This window comes from Peromyscus eremicus, chromosome 10 (genome assembly GCF_949786415.1).
Source record: "Peromyscus eremicus chromosome 10, PerEre_H2_v1, whole genome shotgun sequence".
NCBI lineage: Eukaryota > Metazoa > Chordata > Mammalia > Rodentia > Cricetidae > Peromyscus > Peromyscus eremicus.
The window spans coordinates 45044399-45059900 of NC_081426.1; the positions used below are offsets into that span (position 1 = coordinate 45044399).

The 15502-nt window shown below is 39.3% G+C and overlaps 1 protein-coding gene across 1 annotated transcript in view; it reads right to left on the bottom strand.

Moving 5' to 3' along the window:
• Positions 1-15502, bottom strand: part of LOC131920629 (peroxisome proliferator-activated receptor gamma coactivator 1-alpha) — a 42153-nt gene that overhangs the window by 6911 nt on the left and 19740 nt on the right. Inside the window, exons 6-10 of the mRNA XM_059275048.1 lie at positions 13893-14808; positions 13268-13372; positions 12988-13108; positions 2239-2360; positions 1743-1894 (exon numbers count right to left, since the gene is read on the bottom strand). Coding sequence (XP_059131031.1) covers positions 1743-1894; positions 2239-2360; positions 12988-13108; positions 13268-13372; positions 13893-14808 — 1416 coding nt within the window. The remainder of the gene's footprint in view (positions 1-1742; positions 1895-2238; positions 2361-12987; positions 13109-13267; positions 13373-13892; positions 14809-15502) is intronic.

Sequence of the window (15502 nt, forward strand, 5' to 3'; positions counted from 1 at the left end):
AGGTGCCAGTTCAATTTGGAAATACCATCCAATCCTCCCTCTGCCATGATGAATCGTTATCTAAAGACCCCTCTAGGTAGCTTGTTTTAAACTCTAGATGTTGCGAGAGAGTAGAAACACCCTAGCCTTCATCACTGAAGAAAATAAGTCAAATCAACTCAAGGCTTCAATCTGTCTTGACTGGTTTTATCAGCCACCATTTGAACAAATGACTTGCCAGGTTTTATATTTTCATCCCTAGGCCTCTATCTCTGTAGCAGTCAGCTGCCGCTCCCCTGTTTCCCTCTATCTATTTAGCTTGTGAAGTGAATTATAGCATATTTCCCCTGAACAATGCACAGCACCTATATCAATTACTCCAGGAAGACACAACTGTACTGCAAGGGGAAAAGAAGTCACAGTATTGGCTATTCGTTTTTGTCTTTATACTGCATCAGAGCAATTGTGACTGGATAGCTAATAATGCTGAAGAATAGATGTGCATGCTAATTTTATGCTTATTATGAATTAATTTAAAATAATCATGGTACGCACATTTGCCACTTTTCTTCATTCCTTCCTCAAAGAATTAAAAGGCGTATAACGCACACGTTAGATAGGGAATGGCAGGCAATGGAGCAAAATTAAAATTAGAAAGGACATTAAGATGTCCATTGTAGCATTATTTATAATATCAAAAAATTAAAAATTGAATACAAATAGAGTTAGAATGAATTATCTAACTATAATGATACTACATGCCCAGCAAAATAGTATGCAGCCATTAAAATATGTGTATGAGTTATTTTTGGTCCTGTGAATCACATCAGGGAATGAATACACACACACACACACACACACACACACACACACACACACACATATTTGCTGAAGAAGACAGAACTTAAGTTGTATGTACAGGTGTAAGCACATATGTGCACATATATAATGTGAACTCAACCTTAGGACAGGAGGAACTAAAAGACAAAATTCTGAAATCAGTTGGTAATAGTATCATCTGTGGGTAACAAGCTGATCGGAATTTTACTTTTCATCTTTGAACAGGAAAAAATAAATAGTTATATGTGTTTTATTTTAACTGAAAGTACAATTGGTATGATAACAACACATACCTCCTACTGTGATTTTCTCTCAAATGACAACTGTTTGCTTAGCTTCCTATACAATGTATAGGATCTGGAAATACTCCACATACTTGGTTTTTGCTTTATTTTATTCTCAAGACAGTACGTATGTTGTCATTTAGCTAACGGACTTCAGCTTTCTCTTCTTGAGTATAATTCATAGATAATGAGAGTGTTTCCAAGTGCTTGTGACATAATAAGAAAGGAAGAACAAGCCCTTGTCACACCCTGTGCCACAAAACAATGACAGTGCTTGAGTTCACAAGAAAGACTGAGGGTAAGTATGGAGAGCAAACACAGACTACAAACACAGACAGACATATGCAAAACTTTAATAAATGTAGATACAAATGCAGACAACACATGCACACATAAGACAATGCCCCCACCACACACAAACACCACAAATGACTTAGTGTCTATTCATAGAGCACAAGAACACCTGCCTTTTATGGCTCAGACTTAAGCACCTTGCTTCTGAAATGGTCTCCTACAAAAACAAATGAAACTGGATTCATATGTCCCCTTCAGGAAGGCCTAACCTAAGGTGTCTGTGGAGCATGCTCACTTCCATTTTGAGCTCTATGCTATGGATTCACCCTCCCATGTACAACGTACCTAGGTCTGCATAGTTAGACTTGAAAAACTGCTTCCGTCCACAAAAGTACAGCTCAAAGTCAGTTTCATTCGACCTGCGTAAAGTATATCCATTCTCTAGAGCAGCAAAAGCATCACAGGTGTAACGGTAGGTGATGAAACCGTAGCTGTCTCTGCAACGGGCATGGAAGAGGTATTAAGAGCTGGTTATGCAGCATTGGCACAGAAGACTGCAACCCCTTCTAGTTTGGGAGACATCACTGGTGCCAGCGTCTCTGCCACCACATCCATTTATCAGTGTGATTGTCCTGTCAGGCAGCTAAATACTTATTCTGAGACAGGAAATCTCAACTAGAAAGATTAATAAATAGGGATGAAAGAAAATAAATAAGGTTCTGAACTCAACATGTCATCTGTCAAAGCACTTACATTGGCAACTCCCATCCCAGTAATCTTAGGGTCATAATTTTTAACATACGTCAGCTCCTAAACAAGAAATAATTTTGAAGATTCTCACCCATCATCCCGCAGATTTACTGTGCATTCCTCAATTTCACCAAAAACTTCAAAGCGGTCTCTCAGTTCTGTCCGCGTTGTGTCAGGTCTGATTTTACCAACGTAAATCACACGGCGTTCTTCCTATAAGCAGAAAGGAAGGAGAGACATTTTCTAGCTCTGGAGACAAAATGCAGATGTGCCACTAGAAGCATCCATGAACATATAATCGTGTACAAAAACTTACAGAGCAATCTCCTAGAGCAAACCAGATATCACACCTAAGGAAAAATACCACATAGGAACCAAGTTTGACTTTCCATGCCTTAAGTTCAGGCACCTCAGTCACACTTAAGCTTTCTTCTCCATGGATCTTCCCTATTCTACTTCTTCTGTCTCACTCTTGTCTTTCTTCACATGAACTTCATGTATCAGAAAAGACAATCATTCCATGAGATTAAAATCACCCGAGAATATAACCATTACATAGGAAATATATGAGCACTTATGACTTGGTTATTAATCATGAGAACTGGTACAATAACTAATCTGGCTTATAAAACTACTTAATTTCCCATCAACTCAGAATTCTAATCAGAAAATGTACAAATTTTGACATCCTCAAAGGGTAGTTCTTAATCTCTAATACTCCCCCCCCAAAAAAAAAATTTCCTGAAGGAACGTGTTCAAAATGCAATTGTTGGGGTTTATCCAGGAGGTAAATAATGAAACGGATGGGGGATAAGCCTCAATGATCATCATTTATAGCAAAGACCACAGCAATTCTAAAGTATTTGGTCTAAAGAGAATCATTTGAGAAACAGTCTTAAAATGTAGGCCATTTTTAGCCATGGGTCTCTGAAGAGTAAGAGCCAAATGAAAAAAGATATAAGTTTTACTTTGCCAATAGATCCAGTCCTATTTTAGGGAAAGACTAGAGGGGTGTAGCCTCATTACTACAAGTGAGGTCAATACGATCATAATGTAGAAGCCATTAGAAATTTATAACCTACAAAACACAGGAAGACAATACTGTTGCCTTAAGATAAGCTTCCTTTTATATAAATTTGGGGTTCATTCTTAGTGAAAGAAACACTCTTGAATATCTTGTTCTGGGGCCAAACTGAATAATATCTCAAAATTGAGGGGGGTTTTAAAGAACACTTGGAGTAAATATAAGGACTGTCCTTACCAACTAGTTTATGTTTCTTCCAGGGATAAGGGAAAAAAAATGAACTTGAGGTTGCAGAGATTGAAGTAAGAGCAAAGCAAAGTCTGGGGAACACGGGGCTAGCATGTAGGTTCAGCTGCCCAAGAGTTTTTCTCTGGTTATACTGAGTGCCTCATTCTTAGAAGCCACAAAAGTCATTTCAGGCTTAAGGCAGAGAGAAGTCCGCCAACATTTATTGGGAGCCTTTCCTTTTTTCACAAGTATTAGCAAATGGTCTGTCTAAGAGTGAGCACTTAATAGCGCCTGTGAAGTCAACAACCTGCATGTTCTGCAGCTTCTTCGATGATATGCTCCTCTATGCCTACTCACATTTACTATAAACAACACCACTGAATACTTTCATTAGGGAAGGAAGCTCCTCTGAGCTTCAGATAACCAACTACCTACCAGACTTTCTCTAAACCTCTTAAACTGGAACAACCTTGCTAAAGCACACTCTCTAGCTACACACCAGGAGGCCAAGAGAGGTCACTGGATCCTCCAGAGCTAGAATTACAAAGAGGCATGAGCCACCAAGTGGGGGCTGGAGACTGAACCCAGGTCCTGTTGAGCTTTATCTCTTTAATCTCTCTCCAATTTGTCTTCTTTATTCCCTCTCCCTCCAACTTTTCTTTATGGACTAGTGTAATATCTTTCGACTTAAATCCACATGTCTACGTTTTCTCCCTTTAATTTGTCCTTTTACTATAGATGGAATAATTTTTAATAAGTCAAAAGAACTCAGTCATGTCATTTGCCATCTAAATTAAATGTATTAATGGTCTCTAATACTTCTGATAATACATCTAATTCATTAACAAGACCTAATAGGTGGGCCCTGCAAGATCTGGACTTTTTTCCTATGGCCCATCCTTGCCTCTAGTTTCTCTGCTGGACTTTTACAGGCTCCTAGTGACACTGTGTTCCTTCCATCTCAAAGGCTTTGCACAAGGTGGTCCATTGTAACTTTGTAATATATTTCCTAAATTGTGCCCCAGGACCCTCAGATTTACTGCCTAGAATTACAATAAGCTCCATAGCTGGTTCATTTGAGAATTCAGGTGAAGTGCTATTAGCTGGCCTTAAGAAATCTGTTTCCCTGTCATTCTCTGTTAAGTGTTATTAAATCATTATAGTTTATTCATTGCTCAATGACTCTCTCCCTCACACAATGAAGAATTCTTGAAATTAGAACCTATATCTATTCTTTACCTCAATTTATTTTAAGTATGAAAGAGAATCTCAGTAAATAGTTGATACAAAATTAATTAAAATCAATTAATATTTTTTATGTGTACAACTATTTTGCCTGAATCTATGTGTGTGCATCACATGTGTGCCTGGTAACCCATGGAGTTCAGAAGAGGGCACTGTATTCCCTGGAACTGGAGTTATAGTGGTTGTGAGCTAAACCAAACCCATATCCTCTTCAAGAACAAAATGTAGTCTTAGTAGCTAAGCATTCCCTTCTATCCTCAATTAATACTTTTAACATGCCCATGTCTGGGCAGCCTTTACTCTCTGAGATATTGCAACATAAAGGGGGTATTATATGACTATGGTCCTCTGTTAATGGAAAAGCTCTGCCTAGGCAGCTCAGCTAAGTGAGTTACCAAAAGGAATTTACAGATTGAAGGGTGCGAAGTATAGAATAGATGCATGTTTGCAGGCTATTATGTAAGCAGACTCATTTAAAAAAAGAACTCTGGAAATCAGAGGGGAGACTCCACTCAAACAGGTGGAACAAAATTCCTCTGACCACGCTATCAAGCCTCCTAACTGACCTGATGAAGTAAAGCAAGCAGACTTAAGATTCACTTCCATGTAGATTGTATGTCGCGACTTAAGGCTGAAATTGTTTTTCCACAGCATGCAACATAGCTCAATAGTCAGTAGATAGAAATGGCTGGTGAGGCTCGAGCCTAAGAAGCCCTTCACACATATTATCAAGGGAATCATAACACCACATTCCATTCTATTTACGCACCCAGTTTCAGCCCAACAGCCAAATGTGATGGGACTGTTATCTAAACTTAAACTTCCTGGCGCCTGCTTGCATGGTGTTATGGATTTTTTTTAATGAGCCTTTTAGGGAAGTTACTACTGTGTAAAGAAAGAAGAGGGAACTGCAGAAGGGAAAGAAAGAAATTGAGCCATAGCATAGAAATTGCTCAGCTACCATTATGGGAATACACACAGCCTATGTATTCAAGGAAATGTGAAGTTAAAGAGAAAATCGACCATATGTGCAGACATATTGGGACAGTTTCTGAATTGCAGCTTTATACAAAGCTGTATGCAACAATGATCTTCACTAAAAGAGATAACCCAGAGGACCTTTTCTAGGACTGAAAGATTCTTCTGTGAAAGGAGACTCAGCTAGAAAGAGTTGCTCCTCCATCACTCAAATTACCTTTTAATCTACCAACTCTTTTTATGAAACACAAGGATGGGCCAGGCCCTGCTACCTGACAAAGAGCAGAGGATTGAAGGCATGCTGGGATGCTCTAAGAAGCATTGAGGTCCTTTGTTTTCCACTTGCTAAACATGAAAAAAAAGAAAGAAGACACCTTAAGGTCTAGGCAGCAAAGACTAAAATCTTTCCGTGATTGGCCAAGATTTCCGGCAAAGAATCAGCCCTTTAACATATTGCAGTTGAATTAGATGGATGAATAGAGTTCGTATATTTAAAAAAAAAATAACATTTGCATCCAATTTTTCAAGACATTAATTTCTAAACAGGAGATGAAAGGGGGAAGAAATCAAAATGTTTAATAACATTTCTAACTTCTTCGGGGCTTGAAGGAACTCAGAACCTTTGGAAAATGCTGGTTGAAAAATTATTATCAGACCAGTTTTCACTATTGAGGAGGATGGAACATTTATCAAATAACTTTTAGCTTCAATTTTCACAAAGGCTAGTTTGCTGATGGGGTGGATAATAAAACTGGAGATTTATGTTGCATTAACTACTGCGGTAAATCCTCGTTACACTGAAACACAGGAGATAAATAAAGAAAAAAGTATGATGGAATTAACTGACTTTATATTACTAAAATCTTTATCAAGAAGAGAATAGAGCTTGCTGGTTAGCTAGGGAAAACAAGCAATGTTGTCTCTCATGAAATAATAAGTGATTCTCGGTACGAGGAGTTTGACTGAGGAGAGATGAGAAGCAGTAGGGAGTTGACATTTACTGAGCACTATATAGGCCAAGTGATGGGTTAGATACTTTTGAATGGATTACCTCAGTAAAATGTCCCATAATCCTAGACACCACTGTGTCTAGTATAATTCTGACTTTGGTTTCTGGTACTTTTATTCTACATTTTTATTTCAGAGCAGCATAAAAACTGTTAACTTTTCTTTCTCTGCAAAGGGAAATCCATTTTAACCTTCTGAACAAAAGATTTTTGTTTTGTCTTCTAGATTAGTTGTAAGATGACTTCAGCAGAAATTTTCAATGTACTTCTGGGGGAATAGGTCAGGGGGTAGAGCCCATGCTCAGCATGCAAAGTCCCTGAGTTACACACACTCACACACACGTGCGCATGTAAGCACGGTACTATGAATATGGTGCACGACTGAACATCTTAGTTAAAATACCTTATTTATTTATTTATTTATTTATTTATTTATTTATTTATTTATTTTGGTTTTTTGAGACAGGGTTTCTCTGTGTAGCTTTGGAGCCTTTCCTAGAACTCACTATGTAGCCCAAGCTGGCCTTGAACTCACAGAGATCTGCCTGCTTCTGCCTCTCAAGTGCTGGGATTAAAGGCTTGTGCCACCACCACCCGGCTACAATAACCATATTTAAAAAAAAAAAAAAGGTAAATGGAGTTGACAGCAAGCTAGATGTAAAGCTATCAAGAAAGAAAGACCAACCAACAATGGGAAAAAAATCTGTTGCCCTTGCTCTTAATATTGAGTACAACTTATGTAGTGGAGAAGCCATTAACTAAATATCTCCTACTAAAGGGTATTTTCAGGGCAGAGACAAAATGATAGCATTCAGATTTTCAAAAATCATTTGTAGGCAAATATTATATAAAATCTTTCAGTCTAGCAGCTAAGGCTACCCTGAATCAATTCAGGAGCAAACAGTCAAATAAAAGGTGAGATGCATTCAAATCTATAGACTGATAAGGGTGTGCTTTGAGAGCTTTATTTGAATATAATCAGAATATAAAAGTTGCACATCTTCAGTGTAAATATTTTGATGAATTTTGGAATATGCTTGTACCTGCCAAATCTTGACTATAATAAAGGCATTAGGTCTTGAGGTAGATTGATTCCCAATTTTCTGAGAAACTGCCATACTGATTTCCAAAGTGGTTGTACAAGTTTGCACTCCCATCAACAGTGGAAGAGTGTTCCCCTTGTTCCACATCCTCTCCAACATAAGCTACCACCAGTGTTTTTTATCTTAGCCATTCTGACAGGTATAAGATGGTATCTCAGAGTCACTTTCATTTGCGTTTCCCTGATGACAAAGGATGCTAAGCAATTCCTTAAATGTCTTTTGGTCATTTGGGATTCTTCTGTTGAGAATTCTCTGTTTAGATCTGTAGCCCATTTTTTAATTGGATTGTTTGGTATTTTTCTGTTTAGTTTCTTGAAGTCTTTATCTATTTTGGAGATCAGCCCTCTGTCAGATGTGGGATTGGTGAAGATATTTTTCCATTCTGTGGAACATGAGGGAATGGGATGGTCAAGCTAGGGGTAGGGACAGAGTGGGAGAGCAATGAAAGATATCTCAATAGAAGGAGACATTATGGGGTAAGGGAGAAACATGGTGCTAGGGAAATTCCCAGGAATCCACAAGGATGACCCCAGATTAGACTACTAGCAATCGTGGAGAGGGTACCTGAACTGGCCTACCCTGGTAAGCAGATTAGTGAATACCCTAATTATCATCCATAGAGCCTTCATCCAGTATCTGATGGAAGCAGATGCAGAGATCCACAACCATATACCAGGCCAAGCTCTGAAAGTCCAGTTGAAGAGAAGTAAGAGGGATTACATGAACAAGGGGGATCAAGATCACAATGGGGAAATCTGCAGAGACAACTGAACCAAGCTCATAGGAACTCACAAGCATTAGACTGACAGCTGTAGAACCTGCATAGGACCAGACTAGACCCTCTGCATGCAGGAGAGAGTTGTGTAGCTGGGTCTGTTTGAGGGGCCCCTGGCAGTGTGATCAGGATCTATCCCCAGTGCATGAACTGGCTTGCTGGATCCCATTACCTATGGTGGGACACTTTGCTCACCCTTGATGCAGTGGGGAGGGGCTTGGTCCTATCTCAACTGAATGGGCCAGACTTAGCTGTCCCGCAATGGGAGAACTTACACATTTAGAGGAGTGGATAAGGGGTTGGGAGGAAGATGGGGGGGATCAGGAGGAGGAATGATAGGGGAATCTGTGGTTGGTATGTAAAATGAATAAAAAATATAGTATGTAAAATGAATAAAAAAAAAATAAATTTTAAGAATTTTGTTTTTTAAAAAGGCATTAATGTCCTTGTGTTATTGTGGCCTCTCTCTCTCTCTCTCTCTCTCTCTCTCTCTCTCTCTCTCTCTCTCTCTCTCTCTTTTCTCTCTCTGTGTATGCACAGGTGTATACTTAATATGAGATCTATCATTTAAATATATCAAAGTGCACAGTATAGGGACAACGCTGAACTTAAAGTCATGATAGTTATATTTCTCTCTACTGACAATTCCTTGAAAAGGCTAAATACTAAAAAAACTATGAAAAAAAAGGCTTATACAGGAAACTGGATTCTTTTCTCTAAGAAGAATACGTGACATTTATATATTTAGAGAGAGACATTTATAATCAACAGTAATGATGTATTGGTTGTGACTCCTGAACTACCTAGTCACCAACAGAGAAGAGCTATGTGAGAGCCTAGCCATTTCCAAGCATCTGGGTTTGGTTTTAAGCACTGAGCCATATCATAATGTCTAGATTTGTTCTTTAAATGAACATCCCATTATCATGTTTTCTGGCAGAAACTGTACAGATTGCAAATGGAGTTGGACTTGGATTTCAGCAAGAAATTAAAACAGTGACAGTTCAGACACTAAGTACTAACTCTGGCATTCATAGCTCTGGTTTCATCTGAATTATTTTAAACTTAGGGGACAGAGAAAAGCAGAGAGTCAATTGGCTTTTGAGAATGACTTTGGATGGAAGTCATGTGAAAGCAGACATTGACGTAATGATATTATCCAATCATGATGGAGAATTCTGTATTTGTAATTCCTAATTGTTAATGCCAGCTTTATGAAGCTAACCTGGGCTCTGTAAAGACTTTTAGAGCTTCAATTCATGACAAGTTTGCAGATCTCTTAAAGCACTTTCCTTGAAAATTCAACATAGATGCAATGCAGCCCAGAAGACAAAACTGTACACTTATTCTGCAAAATATCAATGACCACTTTTTAATACTTTTTAAGTTTTCTTTTGGAACTTCTAAATTGCTGGTCCCTAAGTACATGATTGCTCTGCTTAGTGGTTAATGCAGCGTGGCATCCAAGACATTACAAATTCAAGTGGCTATTCATTCCATTACTTTAAGGGCATCTCAAAAATTGAATGGAAGTCACCTATCCAGCTAACTTAGGTGGTCTATCTTGGCTCCCACACCTACTTCCTGAATGTAATTTAAAGTAAATGAGTGAAAAAAATCATTGTAGGCATGCTATGCTCAAGTCCATTAAAGTATATTTTTCCATGATTGGCACAAGAAAGAAGTCCTTTATAATGGGAAGAAGAGAACCAATTAAAAAAATCTTTTTGTGGGTAAAGTCATTACATAGTGCCACTGTGTTCAAAATCATTAGCGTGAGTTACATAACTTCAAAATCTGCCTGCCACTGAGATGTACTGACTTATTTCTGGTCCATCTTGCCCCAGTGTTAACTGTTAAATCACTAGAGGTCCCCAGTATAGTGAACTCATTTCCAGAGATGCTTCATAGGCACAGTCTCTACAGTGAATAACAATGTTCAATAAAAGCACATTCTAATGTAAGTAAACTAAAATTTTCTAAAGCCACATTAAGTAATAGAAAAAGAAACAGAAAATAATTCTAACAATGCATACTATTTAGCTTAGAATATCTACAATACCAATGACTCATGATAGATACAAAAACACTTAGAACTTTCCCACCTTTTTTTGTACCAAGTCTTTAAAATCCATTCACATGGTCCATCTTAATTCTGCCTAAGACAACTAGCCATTTAATTAATTTCGGCTGCCGTATTGGACATTCCAGTTGTTAAAAACCTTTGCTCTCTCTCCCTATACAGGATTTTGATCAGTTTCAACTTTCCTATGTTTGCTCTTCCTCACCCACAGGTCTAGATGACCACTTTAAACCACACACCTTAGATGAACCCTCTGTCAAGCCATTAATCACATTATATTTTCTGCTTATGCATCTTTATCTGTCAGCTGACTTCAAGCTCTTTGGATTCGGCTACCAGGTCTTGCCTAAATGCATATCTCAAGCACCTGGCAACTACTTATCATGAGATTCTGAGAAATTGTGTGTGGTCAACAGAAATAGCATATAACTTTCCAAGTGGGAATTTATTCAACAGAAAGTCTCCAACATGTATAAGCACTTGCTACTTGCAGATCAATGTGTTAGTAAACAGTTTCTGTTCCCTGTTTTGGTTTTTTTTTTTCCAAATACTTTTTGAAATCTAAATAAATACCAATGCCAAAAGTCTCAGCAGTGTCTAGTTAATGCATACTGCTTTCGTATAGCCAAGGTGACATCTGAATTACTCCAAGTCCTCTTTCAAAGAACAGTCTTGATCAAAGAATTAAGTCAACATTTGAGAGACAAAGGAAAGAAAGGGGAAGTTTAAGAAAACTTTTGCCTCACCAAGATTAATGGCAAACTACTAGATGTTTTCAGAGACAGTTAAACCAGAAAAAAAAGCACATCTCCCTCCCCTACTTTTTCTAACTAAGTATCTAGACCTAAATTATTTTGGTAGGCATAAAATAAGTACATGTCATTTATCCACATTTTTTGATTAATACATTCATCTGCCTTTGATTAGAATTGCACTGTATTTTGCCCAAATGAGCAAATAATACCCTATCTTTAAGGAAAAGAATCAAGAACTTTATAAGATATGAATTTATAAACAGTAAATGCAGTGAATCAGCAAACACTATGTTACTGCATGTTCTCTCAATGTGGCTCTCGCTTTTGTAATTAGTAACTGCAATGTGTGCTGTGAAAAGGCTTTGTAAACTATACAGCACTCTGTAAATGTGAATTATGATAATTATTGAATAGGCCATTAATTAAATACAGCAATATTAGAAAAGTTGAAATTTTCATTTTCATTAGTCTTCCTAAGTGTGAACTAATGACATTCTGGCAAATCTTAACATCACAGCTTATTTAAAAATTGAAAATAAATGAGGTAAAGTGTTATAATTTGCAGAATGCCTTTGATTCAGTCCTTGGTGGATGCATAGTTAAATCGTACCAAACACCCAGAACTTCAATCTAACGATTCAATGTCTCTCTTTCAATTCCTATGGTTAACAAACCTCTCGTTTAACCTTTCTACTCTTTCTTACTATGAGCTAAGTCTTAATCTGACGCCATCAATGATGTGTTTTATATGGTGAATTTTACTGTTTTCTCATTTTTGTGTTGATATTATTGGGTTTCCTTGGAGGTTCTACAGGAACCCAGCACTAATAGCTAGAGCTTATTTCTCTAAGGCTTGGTTCACTATGTCAAATGCTGCCTTGCACTGCAGTGACTTGGAGCAGCTAACATAGACAGGCAGCAGGTGCAATGAACCAAAACAGTGCCATAGCTCATTGATTAGCCACAGCTCCCAGGAGCACTATGTTGGGAAAGACCTTAAGGCTCTGTGGGACCTCAGAGGGACAGAGTTCCATGATTGATTAAGAATGTCTGCCATGGGCATGTACTGGATTTTGACCACTTGAGTGCCACATTTTTAGCAGCTTGTGAAGGACAGTATTGGATTTCAGAGAACAAACAAGTTACAACGGTAACTTGCATGTTTACACATGAGCATCAGCACTGCCCACATGGCAGGTGAATGTATCAACACCATCATCCCGCAGTCAGGTGATGGCCCATCAGAGGTAAAAAATACTGACTTTATTAGTCAGACTTTCCAATATGACTTTAAATGGAATCTGGAATCTCTTCATGCCTCACTCAAAGAAAGAAGTAACAGGAAGCAGCTAGAAAAACGCACGTTCTCCAGCTCCTATCAGACCCAAGAACCTTCCCCTTTCTTCATTTTTCCAAACAAAACTTGAGAATGCTAATGAACTTCACAACTCTACTGCAGTGAGAAGTATACTGACACCATTTCAAATAAGAGAGCCGTAGGACTCTGATCTTTTAAAGCCAAAATAAAAAAAAAAAAAGAATATTTTTCCGTTAACAAAGCATTAACTTTTGGTTATTGTTTAATCTGCCAAAATAAAAAGTCTCTGAGGAAAAGTAAAGAAATTAGCTCCACGCTGCTTACAATTGCTTTCTGCTTCTGCCTCTCCCTCTGCTTGGCCCTTTCAGATTCCCGCTTCTCATACTCTCTGCGGTATTCATCCCTCTTCAGCCTCTCATGTTGATACGCTTCGTAGCTGTCATACCTGGGAAGCATAACTTCATCATTAGGTCGACCACCTCTGTTTGTATGAAAAAATACATTATCATTTGGGGAGGGGACAAGAAGAGTTTGGGTGATGTCTTGCCATCTAAAGGAGGGGATAAAAGGAGCTGAAGGAAAAAGGACAGGCAGGCCTCATTACCTGGGCCTACGGCTGTAGGGTGACCTTGAACGTGATCTCACATACAAGGGAGAACTGCGGTGTGTGCGGTGTCTGTAGTGGCTTGATTCATAGTAGTAGCAGGATCTGGGAGAGAGGAGAAAACCAAAAGGACATTTGCAACGGGCTCTTAGCCCAAGTTACCAGGACCACACTGAACATCACTGGAAGCTCAGGGATGTGTGAATTACCTTCTCCTTACCAGCAAGACCTTCCAGTGACAGCTTGCCATCAGCTAGTCAGACTGGAGACCAAACTAGCGATCAATTCCTTCCCCATGTCTCTTACTGATGTGACCATGGCTCATGGGATGGCCATGCTGTTAGATTTATCTTACATGGATCTCAACTCTCTGGGCACAGGGCTGCTTTGCAGGTGATGGAAAAAAAATTACACGAGCAAGTTTCTTACAAATGTCTCTCTGTGTTCTGGTTGACCAAGGTAGCATGCTCAGAGCTGGGTGTATGAGAGAACATGGAGAGCGGGGCATATATGTACAAGCCTCAGTTAATTGGTTGAGTGACTGAGAAAAGCAACCCTAAGGTTGGATATTTCCTCTAACTTCTAAGGAAACATTTTAGCATTGGGTGGATTTTGACAACCTTACCTTGAAGAGGATCTACTGCCTGGGGACCTTGATCTTGACCTGGAATATGGTGATCGGGAACACGATCTGTGTCGAGAAAAGGATCTTGAACGAGAGCGCATCCTTTGGGGTCTTTGAGAAAGTAAGGATTTGGGTGGCGACACTGAATCTCGACACGGAGAGTTAAAAGAGGAGCAAGAAGGCGACACATCAAACAATGAATAGGACTGCGTGCCATCCCAAGGGTAGCTCAGTTTATCACTTTCATCTTCACTGTCATCAAATAGGCCATCCATGGCTAGTCCTGAATTTATAAACACAGGTAGTTTGGAGAATTGTTCATTACTGAAGTCGCCATCCCTCAGTTCACTGGTCTTGTCTGTTTCGTCGTCAAAAACAGCTTGACTGGGATGACCGAAGTGCTTGTTCAGCTCAGCTCGGATTTCCTGGTCTTGGAGCTGTTTTCTGGTGCTGCAAGGAGAGACTTGCTTGCTGGCCTCCAAAGTCTCTCTCAAGTAGCACTGGCCTGAATCTGTGGAAGAGCAGATGTGCCCCTGCCAGTCACAGGAGGCATCTTTGAAGTCTAGTTGTCTAGAGTCTTGGAGCTCCTGTGATATGTTAATGAGTATATCCGTTTTGGAATTGATTGACTGACAGTAGTCATGGTCACCAAACAGGCGTAGGCTGGGCCGTTTAGTCTTCCTTTCCTCGTGTCCCCGGCTGAACACTGAGGACTTGCTGAGTTGTGCATACAACTCAGATTGCTCCGGCCCTTTCTTAGTGGAGTGGCTGCCTTGGGTACCAGAACACTCACTGTACCGGGCCCTCTTTGATGGTGGTGGCACCACGGTCTTGCAAGAGGGCTTCAGCTTTGGAGAAGCCTTGAAAGGGTTATCTTGGTTGGCTTTATGAGGAGGAGTTGTGGGTGGAGTTAGGCCTATGACAAAAGAGAAACAAGAAGAAATGTGGGGAAATAGAGAAAAGAGAAAGAGAAAATGTTGTTCAAGAATAAACACATTTTCTAATATTTTTTAGATTTCAGACTATGGTTAAAACTGAGTGAAGAAGGAAGAAACTAAATTTGTGACAAGTCCTAAAAAATGGATTCTTCTCCTAAGTTCCTGTCACCCAACAAAAGACAGATGGACAGCACCAGGCAGCAGCAAGGGCTGTGATATTTCGTGTTTCAAACATCTATGCTAACAAATCCTGCTGCCTAGAAAACAGGAATGTGTCACTGCTGGCTGCCCCAGCAGCAGGTGTCACCAACACTGGCATTTTCAAGGGTGTTGCAGGGGTCACTTAAAGGCAATTGATGTGGTGGGACCTGAGAATCACGGTACAGCCTTGGTGGCATTTGTCTACAAAGAATGCTGCAGGAAAAATACAAGTGGTTCAAGGCTCTCAGAACAATCAAGAATCTCCCCCTTGGGGCAATATTTTTCAAAAAGTGGAATGAGTGCAAATTTTGGTCAGGATAGGAATGACATACACAGACAACTTCGAAATAGGTTCAGCGAAATAGGATGGCCCAGCTGAAGGCAGGGAACCAGAGCCCCTCCACAACTTGACGGCAATGAGTCTTTGTCTCCACAGTTCATTAACTTAGTAAACCATGGCTAATGTAGGTA